Source organism: Chiloscyllium plagiosum, unplaced genomic scaffold (assembly GCF_037043375.1).
Source record: "Chiloscyllium plagiosum isolate Xiang-an unplaced genomic scaffold, Cpla_swu_hap1 HiC_scaffold_10, whole genome shotgun sequence".
In the NCBI taxonomy this organism is placed as follows: domain Eukaryota; kingdom Metazoa; phylum Chordata; class Chondrichthyes; order Orectolobiformes; family Hemiscylliidae; genus Chiloscyllium; species Chiloscyllium plagiosum.
The window spans coordinates 118,269,418-118,294,144 of record NW_028270148.1 but is presented as its reverse complement, the minus strand read 5'-3'; the positions used below and the strand labels follow the sequence as shown (position 1 = coordinate 118,294,144).

General features: G+C 41.1%; 1 protein-coding gene across 2 annotated transcripts in view; it reads left to right on the top strand.

Annotated features, from left to right (window-relative positions):
* Nucleotides 1–24,337, top strand: part of LOC122557028 (uncharacterized) — a 64,448-nt gene extending 40,111 nt beyond the window's left edge. The window contains exons 11-13 of one of the 2 annotated variants that reach the window (XM_043704234.2): nt 4,957–5,117; nt 8,911–9,060; nt 23,934–24,337. In XM_043704234.2, the coding sequence (XP_043560169.1) occupies nt 4,957–5,117; nt 8,911–9,060; nt 23,934–24,034 (412 nt within the window). In that variant the 3' untranslated portion in view covers nt 24,035–24,337. Of the gene's footprint in view, nt 1–4,956; nt 5,118–8,910; nt 9,061–9,965; nt 10,534–23,933 lie in introns of those variants that run through there. The other variant, XM_043704233.2, reaches the window with a different exon arrangement.
* Nucleotides 24,338–24,727: the final 390 nt, after the last annotated feature.

Here is a 24,727-nt window from a genome sequence, read left to right as displayed (position 1 = left end):
GAAGGGGAGGGAGGTATCTGAGATGAACCAGGGGAATTTGAGGTCTGGGTGAAAGGTGTTGAAGTTGATGAACTGTTCAAACTCCTCGTGGGAGCATGAGGTAGCACCAATACAGCCATTGATGTAGTGGAGGAAAAGGTGGGGTTGGTGCCCATGTAACTGCAGGAGATTGACTGACTGTTCCACGTACCTGATAGAGGCAGGCATAGCTTGGTCCCATGCAGGTGCCCATGGCTACCTGTTTTGGTTTGGAGGAAGTGGGAGGATTGGATGGGGAAGGTGAGGGTGAGGACCAGTTCAGCCAGTGGATGAGGGTGTTGGTGCAAGGTACGGTTGGGAGGCATGAGAGGAAGAAACTGAGGGCTTTGAGGCCTTCGTTGTGGCGGATAGATGTGTACAGGGACTAGATGTCCATGGTGAAGATAAGATGTAGGGGGCCGGGGAAATAAATCTTGGAGGTGAAGGGTGGGGGTGGTGTCCTGAATGTAGGTGGAGTGTAGGATGGTGTCAAGGTATACAGAGATGAATTTAGTGGGACAGGAGCAGGCTGAGACAATGGGTGGATGGGCAAGATCTGGTTTGAATTAAGAGGTAGAAATGGGCGGTGTGGGATTCATGGACGATGAGGTTGGAGGCTGTGGTTGGGAGATCCCCAGAGGTGATAAGGTTGTGGATGGTCTGGGAGATGATGATGATGATGATTTTGGTGATGCGACATGATGCTGTGGTCGAGGGGACAGTAGGAGGAGGTGTCTGCGTGTTGATGGCTGGCTTTAGCAGTGTAGAGGTTGTTATGACAAACTACCACTGTGCCCACCCCCCCTTGGTTCAGTTGAAGTAGAGGGCCCCATGTTGAGGGTGGCTGAGGGGGATGGTCAGGTTGAAGCAGTCTGTCATGGCAGGAGTAGAAATGAAGAGGTCAAGGGTAGGTAACAGACCAGCTTGGGGCTCCAGATGGCTGAGGTGTGTCTGAGGCAGGAGAAGGGGTCCTCGGTGGGTTGGAGTCTTGATTGAAAACCTGGGCCTGGAGGCAGTAGAAGAAATGTTGAATGTCTGTGTTGAACTCCATTATTGTGGAATCATAGAGGGATGAAGATGAGGCCTTTTGCTGAGGACTGATTGTTCATCCTCAGTAAGGGGGTGGTCTGGGGAATAGTAAACATGCAGTGGGACTGGAGCTAGGAGTGGGAGTGGAGACTGCCACTGGAGTGGATGTGGTTATGGGGTCAGGAGTGACTTCAACAGAAGTAGCGCTCACCATGGACGTGGAGTGGGGCCCGCACAGGTAGAAGTGATGTAACACATGATGTCAGCGTCACTGGCTGAGTTCTGGTGAGTTATGTCACTGGTGGTGGAAGTGACATTGGTAATGTAGTCATTGTGTTCTGGTGAGTGACATCTCGTGGGGGTGTGAAGGTGGCAGTGGCAGCAACTTCAGGGGTGGCAGTGATGTACAGAGTGGGTATCATGTCAATTGCTGGCTGGGGAGGTGGTCGTCTTCTCGCCGATCATGAGGCAGCATGGTCAGCAGTGGCTGTTGGGGCAGCAAGGGTGGAAGTGACATCATCGCTCATCACGGCAGTGATGGCTGGAGAGGCTGCATGGTGATTGGCCTCTGAATAGTTCCAGAGGCTAGGAGAAGGTTCTGGAATGGTTGAGGAAACCCGAGTTGAAAATGTGTTGCTGGAAAAGCGCAGCAGGTCAGGCAGCATCCAAGGAGCAGGAGAATCGACGTTTCGGGCATAAGCCCTTCTTCATTCCTGAAGAAGGGCTTATGCCCGAAACGTCGATTCTTCTGATCCCTGGATGCTGCCTGACCTGCAGCGCTTTTCCAGCAACACATTTTCAGCTTTGATCTCCAGCATCTGCAGCCCTCACTTTCTCCTCGAAACATGAAAGTTTAACTTGCGTTCCTTAATGTCCAATATCGTGGAGGCACCGCCTTTTGTTGAGTGTGTCAATTCATCTGAGGATGTAAAATAGCAGAGGTCCTTTCCAGGACTGGGAGAGTGTGATCCTGAGCTGAAGTAGAGCTGACTGCAAGGAGAGTAGGTGGTGGCACATGACTGCAAGTGTGGAGTGGAGGATCTGGAAGGAGAACAGTTTCCGAAGGTTTGATTTGTAGTATGTATGCGGTGTCCTGTTGGTCTGAATGTAGTCTGGAGTCCCTGCAGGATCAGTTGGTTCCATTAGCAGGCACTGAGGAAGGAGATACTGCTGTGATAGTGAGTCTGCTTTAGGACATGCTGAAGAACTTCGGGACAGAGATGACTACCTGGGGGTTGCAGAGAGACTAGGAGATCCTAGAGAGGGGGGAGAACTTCAAGGTAGGCATCCTTGGAAGATGCTTCGCAGTAGGGTTGAACTCAACTAGGTGAAAGTGAGGACTGGAGATCAGTGTGGTGCTGGAAAAGCGTAGGCAGTCAGGCAGCATCCGAGGAGCAGGAGAATCCTCATTTCAGGCATTAATACTCCATCAGAAATGGGGCTGAGAGATTAAATGGGAGGGTGGGAGTAGGGAGCGAAGGTAGCTGAGAGTGCAATGGGTGGATGGAGCAGAAAGATGGTGGACAGGTTAAGGGTGGTGCTGAGTTTGAGGCTTGGGACTGGGATAAGGTGAGTGGAGGGGAAATGAGGAACCTGGTGAAATCCACATTAATCCCATGTGGTTGTAGTGTCCCTGACATGTAAGATGGTCTTGGTTGTTCGTCAGTCATTTCAACTCCAGGACATCTCTGCAGGAGTTCCTCTGGGTAGTGTCCTCAGCCTAACCATCTGCTTTATTTAACTTCCCCACTTCCTCCCTTTTTTTAAAAATATGGAGGGGAGATCATCATTGTGTGATCGATGGTCAGCACCATTCATGACTCCTTAGATCCTGAAGTAGTCCATGTTCAAATGCAACTACATCCAGACAATATTCATGCTTGGGCTGACAAAGGGCAAATAATATTTGTGCCACACAAATGCCAAAAAGTCATCTCCAATAAGAGACAACCTGACTGAAATCATTGCCATCAACAGCTCCCAACATCTGTTGACCAGAAACCCAAATGGACTTGCCACAGAAACACTGGCTACAAGAGCAGGTGAGAAGCTAGGAATACTGTGGCAAGTAACTGACCTGACTGTCTAAAACCTGTTAACCATCTATTGGCCCAAGTCTGGAGTGGGATGGAATACTCCTCACTTCAGCGCCCAAGAAGCTTAACACTATCGAGGACAAAGCAGCTGGCTTGATTAGCTCCTCATCTGCTCAGTAGTAGCAGTTCAAGATACACCACAAAAATTCTCAATATCCTTTTCGCATAAAATCCCATGACATCTTCTATCTAGAAGAACAGGGCAACAGGTACATGGAAATGTCACCACCTGCCAGTTCCTATCCAAGCCACTCACCATCTGACTTGGAACTGATCTATGGTATATCACTTTCTTCAATATCACTGGAATTCTCTCCCTTAGGGCATTGTGGGTCAACCTCAGCAAATAGACTGCAGTCGCTCAAGAATGTAGCTCACCACCACCTTCAAGAGCAACTAGGGAGCAGCAATAAATGCAGACCAGCCAGCAACGTCCACATCTCGAGAACAAATGAATTTAAATACTTTTATTCTTTTAGTGCAGAGACAAACTGCTAACAGTATTTCAGATATTTCTAACCAAGGTTCTGTTCAACACTACCTCTTATATTCCTATCCCATTGTAATAAACACCAGTATTCCATTTGCCTTTCTAATCAATTGCTCTAAATTTTGATTCATGTAATAGGACAGTCTGATCCCTTCTACGTCCTAGAATTCTGAAATCTGTCTGCATTCAAATCTGCCCAAATAGAAACATTCGCATTTTTGTACTTTATACTACAGTCACCAAGTCTGGCCACCCTCTTTTTATCTATATATTTCACAGATCCCTTTCTTCTGTTTCTTGACAACTTGTCATTGGCAAATTTTAGCAACCATGCATTTGGTCTCTTTCTCCAAGTCAGTCATTTTGATTAAGTATTGGAGGCTCTAGTACTGATCCCTGTTGCAATGTGCTAGTTAACCTTGCTAATCTGAGCATTCTACCCCATATCCTACACTCTCTCCCTGCATTTCCCATGGCCAATCCACCTAACCTGCCCGGCTCCAATTGTGGGAGGAAACTGGAGGAAGCCCACAGACACTGGGAGAGCATGTAAACTTAACACAATTGCCAGAGGGTAGAATTGAACTTGGATCCCTGGCACTGAGGCAGCTGTGCTAACCATTGACACCCCATACTGCCCTTATCCATTTTGTTAGAAAAACGCTGGAGTAATTTAATGAAGCTTTTGTGGATACCATATTATCTTTTCTGACAGCATTTACTGTTTTATTGACTGGATGCAGGCAATCTTGAGACACCCTGTGAGTGATAACTAACTACACTTGTGAAATTTGCATCCACCTGAAAGTACAAGCCCCTCGCCCACTTGCTATGCCTGGAGAGAAACTTCTGGAAAATAGTACAATTTGAAAGATCGCTCAGTCCAGGGATTGATTCACTTTTAAAGACAATTGGTCCATATCTGATCTACTCAGTATTACCCTAAGCTGGATAGTTCCCTGCAGGATGGGCAATAAAATGCTGGCCCGCTAGTGATGCCCACATCCCATGAGTGAATAAAAGACGTAATAATTTCAGGAAAAACTGGAATCCATGATCTGAATCACTTGTGAACTTGGAAAGAAGGCTATCAAAATGATCTGTCTTATAGTTTGAATGAAAGTACAGATGTAAAATATTTTTGATTTAGAAGTGCATGTTATTAAACTAACTTCTAACCAGACATCAGAACAGAATTAAATGGTTCACATTGTTACAATGGCCCAATCTATGACACTATGATAACCAAATTGATGGACCTCTAAGAAGTAATCACCCTGTACAGTATGTAGTAGCAGTAACTTTACCATTTTTCTTTTGCAGGATCAATTCTTCAGGTCTTGCCATTGATTATCAGCTATACTTTGGTCTCAATGGAGAGAACATCTCCCACTCGCTACAGATTCACTTGAACAAGTTCTTGAACAAGTCAATGGTTAACTTAAGGAATGGAAGAATCTACTTGTCTTGGGTTTTGGTTGGAGGTAATTGAAGGGTTTCCAATTTCTCAGCCTTCAATTGAATGATAATGAATGGCTAAAAGGATTTGCCCTGTTGAAATTTTATTGTAAATAATCCTGTTTAAGGTACTGATTTTAGATCTTCTCCTGTAATAAGAAAACCATCGCTAATCACCTGCCTCAATGGGTCAAAAGCTCCACAATAAATATCCTTAATGCACTTTTTGTTTTAAATAGACACTCTCCAAAATCTTATTTTTCAAGTTCCTAATAGTCACGTGTTTAGTTTGGAACTGAAGGGATGAGTCTCAAAGATAAGTATGTTATGTCACTTTTTATCCACTTCCTTCAAATGGATGTAAGACTATATAAGTCATATCCTAAGATGTAGGAGCAAAAGTAGGTTATTCAGTCCAAGTAGAAATATTGTTTCACAATGAAACCATGTTTTTATGTTGGTGATAGTGTAGCTGAATAGCTCTCCTAGGTTAATGTGTCTGAATATGGATAAAACTTTCTGGATTAGTGGTGCTGGAAGAGCACAGCAGTTCAGGCAGCATCCAAGGAGCAGTGAAATTTTCCTATGGATAAAACTTTGTTTAGTTTATGATCATGAGCTTTTGAATGGAAAAGTCTTATTTGTGACGGCATTTCCTATAGTTTGACTCTCTTGTTGGAAGGTGACAGTTCATGTATCCTGGAAATGAACTATTTTGCTTTCTTGCAATGGATTAATATTGCCAAAAGCTACTTCTCAAGAAATCAAATGCATCCACTTGTTTGAGTGCCATCTCAATGCAATTTCATGTTTTTGAATCCCTACAACTGAGGCATTGGATTTATTCCAATAAATACAACACATTTGTTGCTAGTCAGAAATTGTGAATTAGAATATTGCTAAAGTCTACAATTTGAACATAACTGTTTAAATAATTTTAACACTTCCTGATGAGCGTTGTCTGAATTTGTATTCAAATGCAGGCTCCACATTCTGACAAAAGGAATTTGGGCATTGCACAGAACTACTCTATTAAATAAGCTTGGGACAACTATTCCTGGTGCATTGAGTCTGCTTTGACCAGTCAGTCAGTGCTTATTCAGTACAAATTGTTGTCCCCTTTTGATATTTAGTATAACAGGATCCCTCCTGACGGAGGAGCACCACTTCAACAGCTGGTTCCATCAGCAATGCTCCAGTTCAATTCCTAGGGAATAACTACCACCCCTGGAGAATTTGCGGAAAGAGACATTTCTTTTTAGTTAATGGATAGAAAGAGTATGGAGACCTGGCAGGAAAGTGGGGTTGAGGCCAAGATGAGATTTATCTAATTCTATTGTCACTTGTACTCCAGTATAAGCATACAAGTGTACAAAATTATCATTTACCAGCACCACTTTTCAATTTTATTATAATTTTGCAAACAAAAAAGAGCTGAAAAGATGAAAATGTCCACATCTGTTTTTTTGGCCTGGAGTCTTGGAAAGCCACAAATATCAAATGGATTCCTGAAAGATGACCCATTCTTCCTGATGTTCCAGCCTCCGACAAATAAAAGGCTGTGAATTCACAATTCTGCGATGGATTGTTTTTCTAAAAAAAACATAAATTGTGAAAAAATTTGCCAATCTGAAGATTTACCACCTGCTCTCCCCTACCCTTTCCACACCCCCCTCAAAAAAAAACACTCTTACCCTGTTCAGAGGATTAGTTTTTACACACAGCAAGATATGTAACATGTTCTTGTGTTCAGTTTCAGGTACTTTTTTTCTCACTTATTATTTTTCACCTTCTCTTAGAAAACAAGATTAAATCAGCATTAAGTGAAACCACACGTCAATCTGAAATAGTTTCAAGGTAGCCTTAGTAACACTTTTAGAATTTGTGTGTTTATAATTCTCAGTTGAAACGAACAAGTTTGTAGGATCTGGTGTAAAAGCAACAATAAACCATTGAACATTGGTTCTGTTTTGATTTGCAAATATTTGTCAATTAAATTTGTGCTCCCCAAGGAGTGGTCATTTGCAAAGTAAATAGAAGTAATCTTTCCATTAAGAATTTATTCATTTTGCAGTGTTCAACAAACTTGGTTACCTTTTAAATCATTTTTGTCTAGCCTTGCATTTAGTGATTTTGCTACACTATTACAAACATTGTACTCTAGATTTTGTGACTTCTGTTGCACAGTTTCTGATCTGTGAATGGGTTGGAGGCTCCTATCTTATGGCTTGTACTGTAGTCACTTTCTCTATTAAATATTGCCTGGTGTCGCTCAAGTTGTGTTTGTGGCCTTACAATATCAGCAGAAATGGATAAAAAGGTTTTTTTTTGGCTTCTGTTATTCTGGTTTTTTTTTCGGGTGAGCTGAGATCTCTCTTCTGTTTTCTCTTCCAATGCTCTTCCATGATTTGGAGATGCCGGTGTTGAGCTGGGGTGTATAAAGTTTAAAAGTCACACAACACCAGGTTATGGTCCAACAGGTTTATTTGGAAGCTCTTCCAGACGGCCTTCAACAACCATCTCCCAGTTGTCATTATGCACTGTCCATATTCTGCTTGCGGAGGTTCAGGTGGTGATAACTCAGTGGTCAGTTCATAGTCCGTACAATTACTTAGACAATGAATGTAGCTGAAGCAGTATAGGTAGTGTTGGCTCAGCAGAGTCTAGGTTGAATGAATTAGCACACCCTTTTAGAGTCTGAGTTGTTGATAGTGTCAGGCTAAAGATACATTCAAGTCTGTGAAGGTGGAAGCTGTTCAGCCTTTCTGTCATCCAATGTTTTTTCAAGCTCTCAGCACTGTGGAAGAGTGCACTGAGCATGCACACTTGTTAGATTCTCAGTTTAGTTTAGTGTTCTAGTCAGGTGGTGGTTATTCTACAGCTTAGGACCCCATCGTACTGATTTTTAAAAAATATTGCACCTTTCTTTGTTTCAGCATCAAGTGATAGGGCCCTCTTGTGGTACAGTGGTAGTGTCCCTACCCCTGGACCAAGAGGCCTGGGTTGAAGCCCACTTGCTTCAGAGGTGTATACTAATGTCTCTGAACAGGCTGACTTTTAAAATGTTAACCTATTTTTCTAAAAAAAATTGCTGATTTTTTTTTAGAGCGGTGATGTATGACGTTTTGACTTGACTCGACTCCAGCACCATATTAACAATGCTGAGAGACATTCTGGTTCATAACATTTTGTTTTCCATAATGAAAAGGGAAGGTGACATGTTCTCCCTCCAGTACAACTCCAGTTCTTTGTCCACTGTTTCTCACTCTGACATCTCTTTTTTTTTTAGATTAGATTAGATTACATTACAGTGTGGAAACAGGCCCTTCGGCCCAACAAGTCCACACCGACCCGCCGAAGCGCAACCCACCCATACCCCTAACCTAACACTATGGGCAATTTAGTATGGCCAATTCACCTGACCTGCACATCTTTGGACTGTGGGAGGAAACCGGAGCACCCGGAGGAAACCCACGCAGACATGGGGAGAACGTGCAAACTCCACACAGTCAGTCGCCTGAGGCGGGAATTGAACCCCAGACTCTGGTGCTGTGAGGCAGCAGTGCTAACCACTGGGCCACCGTGCCGCTTCTTGTAACAAATGGGAGCAGATCCCTTGCTTCATTGGCTGGTTCTGTCACAGTGACATTAGCATCCCAGGTGGGACTTTTTTTTAAACCAGATGTTGAAAGGTGAAATTCATAGACGATTCAAAAGGAAAACTCTTTCTTTGTCGATTTTAAATTGGAGTTGAGGGGTTAAAGGACAGCAGATGAAGTGCTGCTGCCGATCTGTCACTCAATGTTTTGACTTTTACAGATGTTGATGAATGTCAATCTGAAATTGCAGCATGTAGCAAGGAAGCAAAATGTCTGAATACTGTTGGCTCATATTTCTGCCAATGTGAAGATGGATTTGAAGATCGCTCAATGGGACACAGTCACATTTGTATTGATCCACTAGAATTGGGTATGTACATTCTTCCATCTTCTCTATAAGATGAGAGAATCCTTGTGGAATTACACTTAAACCTGTACATTTAACACTACATTTTATTGAAGTGAAAATTTCCTTCACTGTCTAGATTGACACCAATCCCACTTTTCAGTTTTGCTTATCTTGCTAAGGATGAATCAGACACCATCTAATGCTATTTAAGTAATCCCTTTCTTTCAATTGTCTGGTTCAGAGCAGGATTCTGTGTTCCAGTTCAGCTGGCATTTTAATTGTTAAAAATATTTTACTGCCTTTTTAGTCAAAATAATGGATAAAATCCCTTTTTTTGTTAAAAACATGCTCTTAAGATTTTAGTTGAGTGAGGAAATTGTCTTTTGAGTGAATCAAAACCGTTGCTTGAAATCAAATCCTGACTGAGTCTCTACTTGATTATGGTTTTAATTTTTTGTCGTTCTGCCTCTTGCTGGTTCCAAAACTCTGGAGTATTCGGTTTTTCTTTTCCCTGAAATACCTGAGTCTTTTCTCCCTGGGGTAGGTCCACAAAAACAAACATTTTTATCTGTCAATTTTACACCCTAATAATTGGCACAAGGAATAAACTCCGATCAAAGAAGGGTGTTTTACAATTTGCAGAAATTGAGCACGATGGCTTAAGGTTTGAGTTGTAGGAACTATTGTGACAATTAGTGTCTTGAATGTGGAGGATGTGAGAATACTGAGCTGAATTTTGCCCTTTTAGATACTAATTTGATAGCTCTAAATATTCAGCAGCAAAAAGTGACTTCTTCAGCCTGATGTCCATCCTCGAATGTTTTAATGTATATTAATTAACATAATGTAGTTAGAAGAAATAGAATAAAATTTCTGAATAAAGAAACTACTAGATTGGAAATAATGGCTTTTTTCTTTTTTTTTAGATCCTAGGTTTTGGTTGTCTTTTGGTTTGCAGGAAATCCTAATTGGTTCTGCTATATGCACATTCCTGCTCTCAGCTGTGATATTGATTCTGTGCTTTGTGATATATAAAAGATCACAGAACAAGTACTTCAGAGCTTGTGACATAAATCTAGGTGGGGTGGCTGCAAGGTCTCCATTGTCCTCTGCAGGTGAATTGGAAAGTGAGGAGTCGCTGGTTATTATTCCCCACAGGATTTCCAGCTATGTATCATTCACAAAATTTCAACCAATACTTGAAGAACCAAATGGACAGGAAATTGATTCTGATTCTGAGTTGAGCAATCCATATGAAATGAAACCCCAGCCTACATTTAGGACATTTCACTTGTAAAAGGCCAAGCTTCAATACAGTTTCATGCAATTCAATGTAATCATTGTTTTAGTTAAATTTGTTTTGCTGTTCTCTTTCAAATGTCCTGTAGAACTGCATAAATTGAAAGGTGTCAAATACCTTCTTTGTTTATGAATTATCCAAAAAAAATTAAAATTGGTGATTCTTTCAAGTATCTAATTTTGTTGGACTTCTAACTGAATTTGCATGTTTCATGTTGTGGTATAGAAAAATCCCTGACGTTTTTAAAAAAAACTGAGTGCTCTTTCAAAACTTGTTTTATTTTCCTTGCATAGTCATGTAGTCAGATGTACAGCACAGAAACAGACCCTTCGGTCCAATCCTGACCAGATATCCCAACCCAATCTAGTCCCACCTGCCAGCACCTGGCCAATATCCCTCCAAACCCTTCCTATTCATATACCCATCCAAATGCCTCTTGAATGTTGCAATTGTACCAGCCTCCACCACTTCCTCTGGCAGCTCATTCCACACACGTACCACCCTCTACGTGGAAAAAGGTGCCCCTTGGGTCTCTTTTATATCTTTCCCCTCTCACCCTAAAACTATGCCTTCTAATTCTGGACTCTCCGACCCCAGGGAAAAGACTTTTTTAATCTACTTATCCTATCTATGCCCCTCATGATTTTGTAAACCTCTATAAGGTCACCCCTCAGCCTCCGACGCTCCAGGGAAAACAGCCCCATCCAGTTCAAATCCTCCAACCCTGGCAACATTCTTTGTAAATTTTTTCTGAACCCTTTCAAGTTTCACAACATCTTTCCGATAGGACGGAGACCAGAATTGCACGCAAGATTCCAACAGTGACCTAACCAATGTCCTGTACAGCCGCAACATGACCTCCCAACTCCTGCACTCAATACTCTGACCAGTAAAGGAAAGCATACCAAATGCCTTCTTGACTATCCTATCTACCTGCGACTCCACTTTCAAGGAGCTATGAACCTGCACTCCAAAGTCTCTTTGTTCAGCAACACTCCCTAGGACCTTACCATTAAATGTATAAGTCCTGCTAAGATTGCTTTTCCCCAAATTTATCTGAATTAAACTCCATCTGCCACTTCTCGGCCCATTAGCCCATCTGGTTCAGATTCTGTTGTAATCTGAGGTAACCCTCTTCGCTGTCCAGTACACCTCCAACTTTGGTGTCCTCTGCAAACTTACTAACTGTATCTCTTATGCTCACATCCAAATCATTTATGTAAATGATAAAAAGTGGTGGATCCAGCACCGATCCTTGTGGCACTCCACTGATCACAGGCCTCCAGTCTGAAAAACAACCCACCACCACCACCCTCCTTCTTCTGTCTTTGAGCCAGTTCTGTATCCAAATGGCTAGTTCTCCCTGTATTCCGTGAGATCTAACCTTGCTCATCCGTCTCCCATGTGGAACCTTGTCAAGTGTCTTACTGAAGTCCATATAGATCACATCTACTGCTCTGCCCTCATCAATCTTCTTTGTTACTCCTTCAAAATCAAGTTTGTGAGACATGATTTCCCACACACAAAGCCATGTTGACTATCTCTAACCAGTCCTTGCCTTTCCAAATACATGTACATCCTGTCCCTCAGGATTCCCTCCAACTTGCCCACCACTGATGTCAGGGACACTGGTCTATAGTTCCCTGGCTTGTCCTTACCGCCCTTCTTAAACAGTGGCACCACATTAGCCAACCTCCAGTCTTCTGACACCTCACCTGTGACTATCAATGATACAAATATCTCTAAGAGGCCCAGCAATCACTTCTCTAGCTTCCCACAGTGTTCTAGGGTCAACCTGATCAGGTTCTGGGGATTTATCCACTTTTGTGTTTCAAGACATCCAGCACTTCCTTCTCTGTAATATGGACATTTTGCAAGGTGTCACCATCTATTTCCCTGCATTCTATATATTTCACGTCCTTTTCCACAGTAAATACTGATGCAAAATATTCATTTAGTATCTCCCCCATTTTCTGCTGCTCCATACAAAGGCAGTTTTGCTGATCTTTGAGGGCCCCTATTCTCTCCCTAGTTACCCTTTTGTCCTTAATGTATTTGTAAAAACCCTTTGAATTCTCCTTTTAATTCTATTTGCCAAAGCTATCTCATGTCCCCTTTTTGCCCTCCTGTTTTCCCTCTAAGTATACTCCTACTTCCTCTATACTCTAATGATTCACTCAATCTGTCCTGTCTATACCTTACATATGCTTCCTTCATTTTCTTAACCAAACCCTCACTTTCTTTAGTCATCCAGCATTCCCTACACCTACCAGCCTTTCCTTTCACCCTAACAGGAATATACTTTCTCTGGATTCTTGTTATCTTATTTCTGAAGGCTTCCCATTTTCCAGCCATCCCTTCACCTGCGAACATCTGACCCCAATCAGCTTTTGAAAGTTCTTGCCTAATACTGTCAAAATTGGCCTTGTAGTATTTGTAGCAATTACAGTTTAGACAGTGGGGAACTACATCAGAGGACACATGTCTATGGTAAGTCAAATGTACGAATGAATTTCCTTACACTAGTCAATTTGTTTAAGTGTGGCCAGAAGATTCATCCAATTGCAGGTCACTTTCTCCCTGGTTCTGAAATTGCTTTTATCCTGGACTTATTCCTGTACCTACTGACCAATTAAAGTTCTAATCTTTCTTCCTCTGGTCATATCCTGAATTTTCTTCCAGGCCACTTGTTGATTGCAAGTCCAGTGCTGACAGCCAATTGATTTTATAAAGCTGTGACACGATGCTTTTTCCTTCTGTTTCTTTCCTTGACCAAGAGTGGTTTAGATTCACAATTTTGTTTTTAAAGCTGATGAATATTGCATCATTAACTAGTGTATATTCTTAGTAAGAGGGTCTAAAGTAAACTAATGTCTGAATATTTTCAGGCAGTATATTGCGTTTGATTTTTCACAGGGTGTCAATATCACCGGAGGCCAGCATTTTGATGTCTATCCCCAGCTGCCCTTTGTGCCTGCTGTGTCGTTCTATTTTAAGGTTGTGGCTGGTCTGATTGACTGAACTCCATTTTGTCTCCAGAATGTTTACCTGGTTCTCCAAGCAACAATACCACCTGAGGCTACCTGAAGTGGAAAACACTTCTTCAGGAATGCACTCCACACTTGAGACATTGTTGAGATTGCAGAGGTGTAGGTTAAGGCATCTGAACGAGTGCGCAAACATCAAAAATATATTATATTTCCCTTTTTTTTGTCTTTCCCCACTCACCCCACGTGTGACAGTTGGTCATGCATTAGACTTGGAGAAAGTGAGGACTGCAGATGCTGGAGATCAGAGTAGAGAGTGTGGTGCTGGAAAAGCACAGGGTGTCAGGCAGGAGCAAGAGAATCGATGTTTCGGGCATAAGCCCTTTGTCAGGAATCATGTCTTAGACTTGCCAATAATCTTTGAAGCTCATCAATGTAGTGAAGGTCAGTAAAACCTCGATTCTGAAGGGCTGTCAAAGATGGGCGCTTGGGGGGAGTCAATAAGTGCATTCCAGCTTCTGACCTGTTATAGCTGCAGTATTTATGGCCCACGCAATGTTAGTGGGGGATTCAATGCTGATAAAGCCATTGAATATCGGAGAAATGGTTAATTGGCTATCTGCAAGGAAAATATTAATTGCTGCAATCTTTTTGGTTTGATGGAAAAATGGTGCTTGCTGTGCACAACACTTGCATCTATTAATGCACATTGCCCTCTATAGGGCAAGAGTGGCTCTTCAACAAACTGCATTGAATCCTTACTGCAAAATGAAAAGCTATATGGGGAAGTGCCCACTAGATTAATAGCCAAATCCAGAAAGTGGAATGGAGATATGCAACAGTGTTTTTTGTTGGGAATTTGCTAACAAAAATTGTAGTAGTAAAGTACACTTTCAGACATGCAAAGTTGTTTTGCAATATTGAAAGCAATTATTTCATTAAAAGTTCCCTTGCAGTTGAATAGACTAATCCAAATCTTGGTGTGGTTGAGGGTAAATTCATGCTCTGTGTAAATTAGTAAAGCTACAGAGACATGAGGGAGGAACTGGACAGAATTGACTGGGAGAGGAGCCTAGAGGAAAGATCGTGGAACAGCAATGGTAGGAGTTTCTGGGAGACATGGTAAAAACCCACCCTTAGGAAAAATAAACATGCTAAAAGGAGGGAGAGGGCAGTCAGAGACAGCATAAAACTGAAAGAGAATGTATACAAAGGACAGTGGGAGGGCTACGAAAATCAACAGAGGACAACAAAAAAGGCAGAAGAATGAAAAAGGACTGCAAGAGTTTCCTTTAGATATATCTAAAAGGGCAAAAATGAGCATTGGGCTGCTGGGAAATCCTACTGGAGAAGTAGTAGTGGGGAAACAAAGAAATGGCAGAGGAGCTGAGCAAGTACTTTGGCATCAGACTTCACAGTGGAAGACATGAGAAACATCCCAAAGATTCAAGAGTTGGAGAGTAGAGACGAGTATGGTAACCATTACCAAGGTGAAGGTGCTAGAAAAACAAAGGTCTGAAGATTAATAAATCACCTGGACCAGATGGACAACACTCCAGAGTTCTGAAGGAAATAGCAGAAGAGATAGTGGAGGCGTTAGTGGTGATCTTTCAGGAATATATAGAACATTACAGCTCTGTACAGGCCCTTCAGCCCTCGATGTTGCACCGTTCTGTCATACTAATCTGAAGCCCATCCCACCTACACTATTCCATGTATGTCCATATGCCTGTCCACTGGAGTTTGAGGGTCCCAGAGGACTGGAATATCACTAATGTAACCCCCCTGTTTTAAGGAGGGAATAAGGCAAAAGATGGGCAATGATAGGCTGATTTTAGCCTGACTTCAGTCATTGTTAAGATTTTGGAGTCCATTGTGAACGTTGAGTTTCTGAATACGTGGAAGTGCATACAGCAATGTCAGCATGATTTCATCAAGGGGAAGTCATGCCTGATAAGTCTGCTAGAATTCCTTTTGAAGTAACAAACAAGTTAGACCAAAGAGCGCTATTGATGGATTTCCAGAACGTCTTTGACAAGGTGCTGCACAGGAGACTGCTGAGTAAGATAAGGGCCCATGGTGTTAGAGGCAAGGTGCTGCATGGATAGAAGTTTGTCTGGCAAAAAGCAGAGAGTGGGGATAAGCGTCCTCAGGATGAAAGTGGTGTTCTGCAAGGCTTGCTGTTGGGACCACAACTTTATACATTGGTGATCTAGCTAAGACCTGGCTAAGTTTGCATACAAAGATAGGTAGAGGGACTGGTAGCGTTGGGGGGGTGGGGAGACTGCGGAAATGTTTAGACCGGTTAGGAGAGTGGGCATTGAAGTGGCAGATGGAGTATAATGTGGGGAAAGTGTGAGGTCATGCATTTGGGTAGGAAGAATAGAGGTGTAGAATACTTTCTAAATGGGGAGAAAATTCAAAAGTCTGAAGTGCAAATGGACTTGGGAGTTATAGTCCTCATTCTCTATGTAAACTTGCAGGTTGAGTCTGTATTTGCCTTCCTAACTACTATGTTGCCGTTTTATTTTGAGGACTAGTGTATAAAAACAACAGTGGTGTACCTCTGAGGCTTTATAAATCTTTGGTCAGATCACATTTTAGAGCATTGTGAGCAATGTTGAACTGCATACCTCCGGAAGGATGTCCTGGCCTTGGAGCAGGTTCACGAGAATTATCCTTGAAGTGAAAGGCTTCACGTTTGTGAATTTTGGGTTATGTTCAATGGAGTTTAGAAGGATGAGGGGGGTTCTCCACTCCAATGGGAAGATATTTCCATTCCTAGGATAGACTAGGACCCAAAGGCACAGCCTTAGAATAAATGAAAGATTCTTTTAGAACAGTGGTAAGGAGAAAAGTTTTCAGCCAGAGAGTGGGGAATCTTTGGAATTCATTGCCACAGAAGGCTGCAGAGGCCAGGCCATTGAGTATATTTAAGACAGAGGTTCTTAAGGGTGTCAACGTTTACAGGAGAAGGTAGAAGAATGGTGTTGAGAAACTTATCAGCCATGATTGAATAGTGGAGAAGAGTTGATGGGCTGAAAGAAGCAGAAATTAGGCCAATGTCTTATGGTCAATTATAACTCCTCTGAGAATAGTCAGCATTGAATTAGAAAGCAGTTCTTGGAGGAATAGGATGACTTAAATTTATTGAATTGGTATTTAATTGCGCACCTGTAGATGTCAGGAGTTGTCTGATTTCGTTTGTCTTTGCTGCTGTTAGAAAATCCATCTGAATCTGTTGCTGGATCATGTTCTTGCCAGCAGGGAGCAGCATTCTCCATATTCAAAGAGCTCTCGTCAACCTTAGTAATATTTTGGCTGAATTTCAGCACTGCTTTTTCTTTATATTCATATGCGATTGCACACTTGGAGAACTTTTGGTCTATGGAGAACTTTTGTTCTTATACTTAACAGGGTTGCTCATTTTAATAGTAATATTTTGTAAATAGCTGTTCTGTAGCCAATCTTCAGTGTTTCATGTTTAATGGACTGATTTGGATTTTATTTTGGGAATTATCTATGATTTTTAGAGTAAAACTGACTCATCATAAGTATTTTTGAAGAAACTGCTCAGCAGTTAATGTTGCAACTATTCTAGGAATCTTTTAGTAAAGAGGAGGGGTGTGTTTAGAGGTGCACTCTGGGTTAATAACCCTCCAGGACCATACTGTGTGCAATGCTGAAGAAAGATCGTTGGGACATGCAATAAAATCTCTCCTTCAAACATTTGACTTTCCAATTGGTTTAAGAAGGCAGTGTGTCATCAGGATGGAGGTGTTTGCTGACTAATGGTTGGAGCTTGGGGGCAAGTCATTTGATAAACTCCAGGAATTGATTTTAGTTAACCCCCCATGCCACCATTAGTAACATCAAGTACAAAACACCAGTAAATTGGATTCAACTAAGTGTCCTTTTGCCAATTCCTTGGTTGCTGAAAGAACACCTTGAATGGTTTATTTAATTTATACACAGCTGACTGGAGCCAAACTGGTTCTTTTGCATTTTCTTTCAGTGAAACACAAATAGAACCTAAAAGAAGCAGCAGGAGTGAGCCAATTACACCCCCCCCCAAGCCAGGTCTGCTGTTTTGATAAGTTAGGCCATAAATTGGATCAGCAACTGATTCCATACTTTTCTCTGCACCCATAACCCCTTAACTCCCTTGCCTCATTTAAAAATCTGACTCTGCTTTGCTTTGAGAAGTTTCGATACCTCCACTACTGGCTGGTGAGAATTCAAAAGATTTAATGACTTAAAGTAACCTTCATCTGTCTTAACAAGACACCCCTTATTTTTGAAACATTCTCTTCTTGATCCAGATTTACTCCAATGGGAAAGGGTCCTCTTAATATCTACTCTGATATGCAAGATTCTGAGGGAGCTTAACAATTAGATCATCACCTCTATTCTTCTAAAATCTTGAGAATAGGCCCAGTCTGCTCAACCACTCTTCCCCAAGATAATTCCTGATCTGAGGAACCAGGAAGTGCATCTTCTCTGAACTGCTTCTAAAGAAGAGAGACAAATGTTACAAGGTACACTGGTATGGTCCCACCAATGCTCTGCAGAATTGTAGAAAGACACATGATTTAGAAAATACACCAATAAGTCACAAGGACAGGCACTTTGGCCCACTGTTGTGCTGAACATGAAGCCAACTTAAACTAATCCTCTCTGCCTGCCCTTGGTCCATGTCTCTCCATTTCTTGTATAACTGTGGTTATCTAAAAGTCTCAAATGCACCTGTCGTATCTGCCTCCACCCCCACCCCTGGCAGTGTGCTCCACACTCCGATCACATGTTTTAAAAAAAAACTTGCCCCATACATCTCCTTTTTAGAACTTTCCCCACTTACCTTTAAATTCCTGCCCCTAGTTTTAGTCATTTCAACTCTAGGAAAAGGAATTTTACTGTCAATCCTATCTATGCATCTCATAATTTTATAAATTTCTATCACGTCTCCCCTCAGCCTCTGCTGCTCTGGAGAAAAGAACCAGAGTGTTTCTAACTCCAATTCACCTGGACCATGTCAACCAGATCCTACTTATGTCTGCCTAACACCATCCCACATCCCTTCCCCCAGCCCCACCTACCTTCCCCCAGCCCCACATCCCTTTCCCCACCCCGGCTGACGGGTCCTACCCAAAATGTTGACTCTCCTGCTCCTCTGCTGCTTGACCTGCTTTTCCAGCTCCACGTTTTATCGAGTATTTCTAACCTGTCCTTGCAGCTCAACCCCTCTAATCCAGCAACATCCTGGTAAACCTCTCTGCACTGTCACTGAAGTCCTTCCTGTAATGTGGCAAACAGAATTGAACACAGTTCTCAAAAATGGACGAATCAAATTCTTAAAGCTTTAACTTGCCATCCTGACTCTTCTACTTAATTCCCTGATCAATAAAGGAGAGGAGCCCTGGGCCATCCCCACCACCAAATCCAAGCTGCCCAATGCCTGGAGGAAGAAATTCTCATCTTCCACCTTATGACCCTCCAAACTACATAGGATCAATGTCGATTTCACCACTTTACTTATCTCCCCATTTTCCCCTCTTTTCCCTGCCTCTCCACTTTATCCCAGATCCAACCTTCCAATTTGGCAACGCTTTACCTGTCCTCTAACTATCTTCCTTCCGAACTATCCACTCCACCCTCTCTCTGACCTATCACCATCACCCTCGCACCTTCATCTACCTAATGCTATCCAAGCTGCCTTCCCCCTCCCATTTACCTCTCAGCCCCCTTGCTCCCCCACCGCCACATTATTGCTGAAGGATTTATGACCAAAATGTCACCTCTCCTCCTCGGATGCTACCTGACCTGCTGTGTTTTTCCAGCACCACACTTTTTTTCTCCCCAATCACTAAAGGCAAGCATACCATACACATTCCTCGCCACCCTATCTCCTTGCATGGCTAATTTCAGGGGGCTATGGACTTGAACCTCACGACTTCTATAATTCATCCCTTTACAATAGATTGAGATTCAGAATTTCATGGTGAATTGGTCAGATTCACAAAAGTAATCTGCAGGGAAAGGGTGTGAGATGAAACCGAAAACAGCAGTGGCTGGCCATTGCAAAATACATTGAGTGAACTGTACATGTGTCAGTTGTCAGCTGGCAAGTAATAATGATTTTTAAAATGGAGCATTGTTACAAATAATACGGTGTGTAACATTTTCTGAATATTCAAATGGCTGAGGACAATATTGAAAGACTCTGCTCAAAGTTCAAGTTGCAGTAACTGGAATGTTGAACTTTTAAAAACAGCAGCAGCTAGTTACAGGTCACAGGAAATTGTTTAAATTGTTGGGTTTTGCTCAGACCTTTGGTCTGCGAGCAGCATTCACATACAGCCCTAAAGTAATTCTGGGCACAGTAACAAGATTGAAGTGAGGAGCAGAGGAATGAATGAAAACAGACTGTAGTCTTGAAAAGATATGACACCAATGAGATCCCCCAGAGCTTTGAGGGAATACACAATTTTTGAAAGAAGTGAAAGCGGAGGGGAACATCTTTCTACCTGTGGGGAAGACTAGATATGAGAATCATTTAAAAGGCACAAGGAACTCAGGAGAAACCTGAGGGGTGAGAATGTAGGAGCATAATGCATTTGTGTTATTTAAAATTCCTTGGGATGTGGGTATCACTGGCAAGACCAGCATTCATTGTACATCTCTAATTGTCCTTAGCCTAACCAGCCACTCAATTCACTTTGGAGAGAATTTCAGAGTCAATCATGTTGTGGGTTCTGGAGTCACATTAATCCAAACCTAGAAAATGTAAGGAAACATGGAAAATGTAAGAAAGAGTAAGTCATTCAGTTCTTAGAGCCTGTTCTACCAGTCAATATGACCATAGCTGGTCATTTAATTCTGTCCTCTGTCTCCACTTTCTCCCCAAGATGCTCTTTGATCCCTATTGGCCCTATACTTATCTCATTTTGAAAATATTAAATGTTTTGACTTTAACCACTTTCTGTGGTAGAGAATTTTAGAGGTTCCTCACCCTCTGGGTGAAGAAATTTCTCCTCGTTTCGGTCCTAAATGGCCTAGCCCATATCCTTAATCGGTGATTCCTGGTTTTGGAGGATAGCAGATTTTCTTCCCTAAAGGACCTCCATGAATTGGATGGAATTTTACAATAATTGGTAGTAAGTTGTCATAGTCATCACTACTGAGACTAGCTACTTATTCCAGATCCTGAGCTGCTGTGGTGGGATTTGAGCCAATATCTCTAGAGCTGCAGCATGAATCTCCTCCTGCAAGGAAATCAGCTATCACCATACTGGCAGATAGTACTTGTCAATCTTGTGTCAATCTCACATGTCTACTGCTATCCAACCAAACTTAGGGCAACCTCTTTTTCTACTCCTGAAGGAATCATAAGTCCTTGACTTTACCATTTCACCCTTTCTGCCTAAAGAATTCAGCTGAATAATAAGGATGTAGTTCAGTGAGATTAGATAAAAACAAGGAAAAGGGTATAAGGCCATTCTGATTGGCTTAAATTATGCAGGTGGGAGAAGGCTTATGTGGAGCATAAGGACCTGCACAGACCAGTTGAACTGAATATCCTATTTCTAGTCTGCAAGTTGTTAAAATTTAAATTTGGGTTCTGGCCAGATGCTTTTGATCAGTTAATTGGAAAATCCAATTTTTTTTTAGACTACTCTACTGGTGAACTGTAAATAATTTGGTCATCTGAAATAGTGAAACAATAAGGGTGGGAATGAAATCCCTTCAGTTCATGTTGTGAAAGGGAAGTTTGTTGATTGCCACTTCCTGATATCAATCAGTACTTGGAACAGATTTCTGTGACACAAATCTTGGGATTATGTCAGAACCTGCTTGCTGTTGTGATGATGGAACTGAAGACAGAGGTAGGTAGATTTTTGACCAACCAGACAGTTGAAGGTTGTTGGGGGTAGGCTGGACCTACAACAAGGTGGAGCATGTTTGATGGTTGGAATGACCTACTTCTTCTGGTTTCTACGTTTACATAGATTATGTCTGCACAGATGAGAAGAAAAGTCTATGCCAAGGAACATTTTGATTCCACCTTACAAATATTAAAAACCAATAATGCTGTTTTAATTCTTGAGGCTGGAATGTCTGGTACACTAAAGGCCCTTCTGGTCGCATAGTTGCAATTAGCTAGATTCGAGGCCAGTACCAGGTTCCGTGCAAGATGTGATTCATTTGTCTCTGAGAAAACATTTCACTGAGCCTGTCACCTGAACTTGACAATAAAATCATAAAATTACATCGATCTGTCATTCATAATAAGAATGTGTTTAATTGGTTTGTATTGGGAATATGGATGAAATGGCAATAAAGTTCAACAGGATGGCAAACAAGTCTGTTACTAAAACCGAGGACAAAACTGTCTTTGTAAAGACGACCAGCCACAAGAAAGGGGGGGTCTCAGAGTTGGTTCCACTCTGAGTGGCAGGTGGCACAACTTTAACACTGAGGGCCAAGTTCAAATGAAAAGCACTTCTCAAAGAGACATTTCAGAAATGTATGTTCACGAGAAAAGGTGGATTGGATGAAGATGGTTCAAATAAGTGGATCAAAAAGTTGTGGAATCTATGACCTCAAAGGACGACACAAAGAAGAAAGTTGATCATCTGGGACATATTGAACACACATCTTATTGAGATACAGTTGAGATATGAGATTAACTAACAATAGTTGTTCCCAGTGATCTTGTGAGTATTGTTCATTTTTTTTGGATGAGTGTATAAATAAACCTCTCAAACACAGCACAGTTGGACATTGGTAAGCAAGAAAGCCTTCATTAAAGCTGGAAATACATGACAACCCTAACTAAAACACTATGGTGTCAATGCACCGTAGGTGCTTGGAATGAACTTGAACGCAATAATGTTTTTAAAAATTCCAAAAAAGTGGAAAGTTATATGTATTTGATGTCCTTGAAACCTTTTTTTGAAATGATTGCAGTTTGCTATTTGTTCATTTTCTGTTTTACATTAAATACAATTTAACATTTATCTGATTTATTTATTTGTTTATTATGAGTTTAAATGTGATCAAGCATTTCAGATGTAAAAACAGAAAATGCAGATCAGGCAGCATCTGCAGAGAAAGAAACAGAACTCTTGTTTCAGTGAGCTTTCATCAGAACTAGGATAAGTTAAGAGATGTGACAGGTTTGAGTAAATATAGAGCCATGCGAAGAAAAGTCAAATGGGAACGTCTGTGATAGTATTGTGGAAATATGAGATTAAATGACAAATACGTTTTCTCTTATTATTTCAGATTTCCTCATCTAGCCGTTTGCTTTTAGAAAGAATTTCATGCCTATTTATTTATACTGGAATAACTTCAGTGTCTCTATCTTTAAGCCAGCTTCATTCTCTTTGTCTCTCTCTCTCCCTCTTTTCCTGCTCCTGGTAGATAACTCCAGACAATTCCATTTTAAGTGGATTTTTTCCCATAGATCTGGTATTTGAATATTCATCAATAAAAGAAATAACCAGATTATGATTTTGAGATGCTTAATTGAGACAATGCCTCGGAATTGATCTGCCCACACAAATCAGAATACTGAACCCAGATACAAATGCATCTGTAAAGTGAGGAAGAAACCCATAGTATCCAGGAGAAGATTGAGATTTACACAGAATAATAACTACCCTGCAAAGAGCTACAGGCATATCATTTAATTGCAGTAGTACATGAAGACCAAAATAAATCCATGACTCAATTACAAAATTTGACTCACTCCCAGTTATATATTTTATATTCGTATGTGGATTTTGAGACTGAGGTAATTTTCCTCGCTGTTATATTGTACTGCTTCAAACCCACTATCACAAGGACAGGTAAATGTGATATTGCACCTGAAGGTATATTGTATCACAAGACAGCTACTAGAATATTAACAGGTTTGTTTTTCTCAGCAGATCACACAGTATGATCAAATAATACTTGTGTTCCAGAAATGAGACAAGATGCTGTATATTATAATTCCAACTTCATTCATTATAGCACTGCACTTGCATTCTAAAAATGCATGGTACAAACATAAAGATGATTATTTCTGATCAGAATATCATCATGTTAAAGTCAATAGAGACATTATTAAGACAATTAACAGTTAATGACAAACCTAAATTCAAGAGTGAGTAGGATTTCCAATGGTGTGAAGGAGGATCTGTCTCTCGATCTGTATGCGCTGCAATAATAACATCTAACTTTACAAAATTCCTCTCTCAACTCTTAACATTCCATCTGTTGCTTCAGACCTAAGCATGGTTGGAGGACAAAGTGGACAGCTCTTTAGAAAGCATTTATTCTTTTTCTGTGTGGGTATCTCAATTGCTGTTGCCAGGCAACACAGTTCATTTCACACTAAACCAAAGGAGGAGGATAAATATGTAAGAATCTGGATGTGAAAATAAACTGCTAGGAGTGCCTGCAATTCCTAATGTGCTGTTCACAAAGCAGAGCTGTAGCTTTGTACAAACATGCCCAATTTAGAACAATTAACATTGTAGAACATGGCAATTTTCTCATACAATAGTTAGTTATTGCAATGTATAATTGTGTCTCAGTATTAACCACTCTCTTCCCACCAGTTTTGCAGGGGCTGAAACGCCACAATAGTAATAGGAGACACAAACAGCAGCAACATTGCTGTCTTCCACATAAAGAAAGAGGAGTTGTGGCGATTTTGTGATAATAAGATGTGAATCATATCTACGTTAACTATGTTATTACAAGGACTCTAATATATTACGAAACACTCTATCTGTTTGGTGTATTGCAAGTATCATTGTTATAAAGTACTGAACAATGTTTGTTTACAACTGATGGGTTTGATAGCCAATTCCAATTGTAATTGTATTCACTTGACATCTTGCTTTATTGATCAGTTTTGCAGGTGTTTACAATAGGGATGACTAAGCTGTTTATACATTAACTATAAGGTAGATATATATTATCAATAAGATACATTGTAATGTCCCAACAATAAAACCAGTTCAAATTTTTGCATTTTGAGTCAGATTTTTTAGCCCTTTCAAGTTCTTTACTCATGAATTTGTAATTTAATCACTGAAATCAGAAGGCCACATTTAGCACATCATCCCTGTTCTGGACCTGAGGAAGGACAGGCACACTAAATCCCTCAGCCCTGTTTTATGTCTGTATCACTTAAATTCTCTATCTCAAGGAGCTATTCAAATCTGAGTTTAAATTATACAATGGATCAGTTTTATCACCGGTTTGAGTAAAGTGTTCCAATGTAACAACTCTGAGTGGAAAGACATGTCCTCAACTCTTGTTGATCTTTTATCAAGGATTTTAAATCTATGATCTCTGTTTATTGCTTCTTTTGATGACGGACCAGTTTTTCTGCATTTTTCAAAAT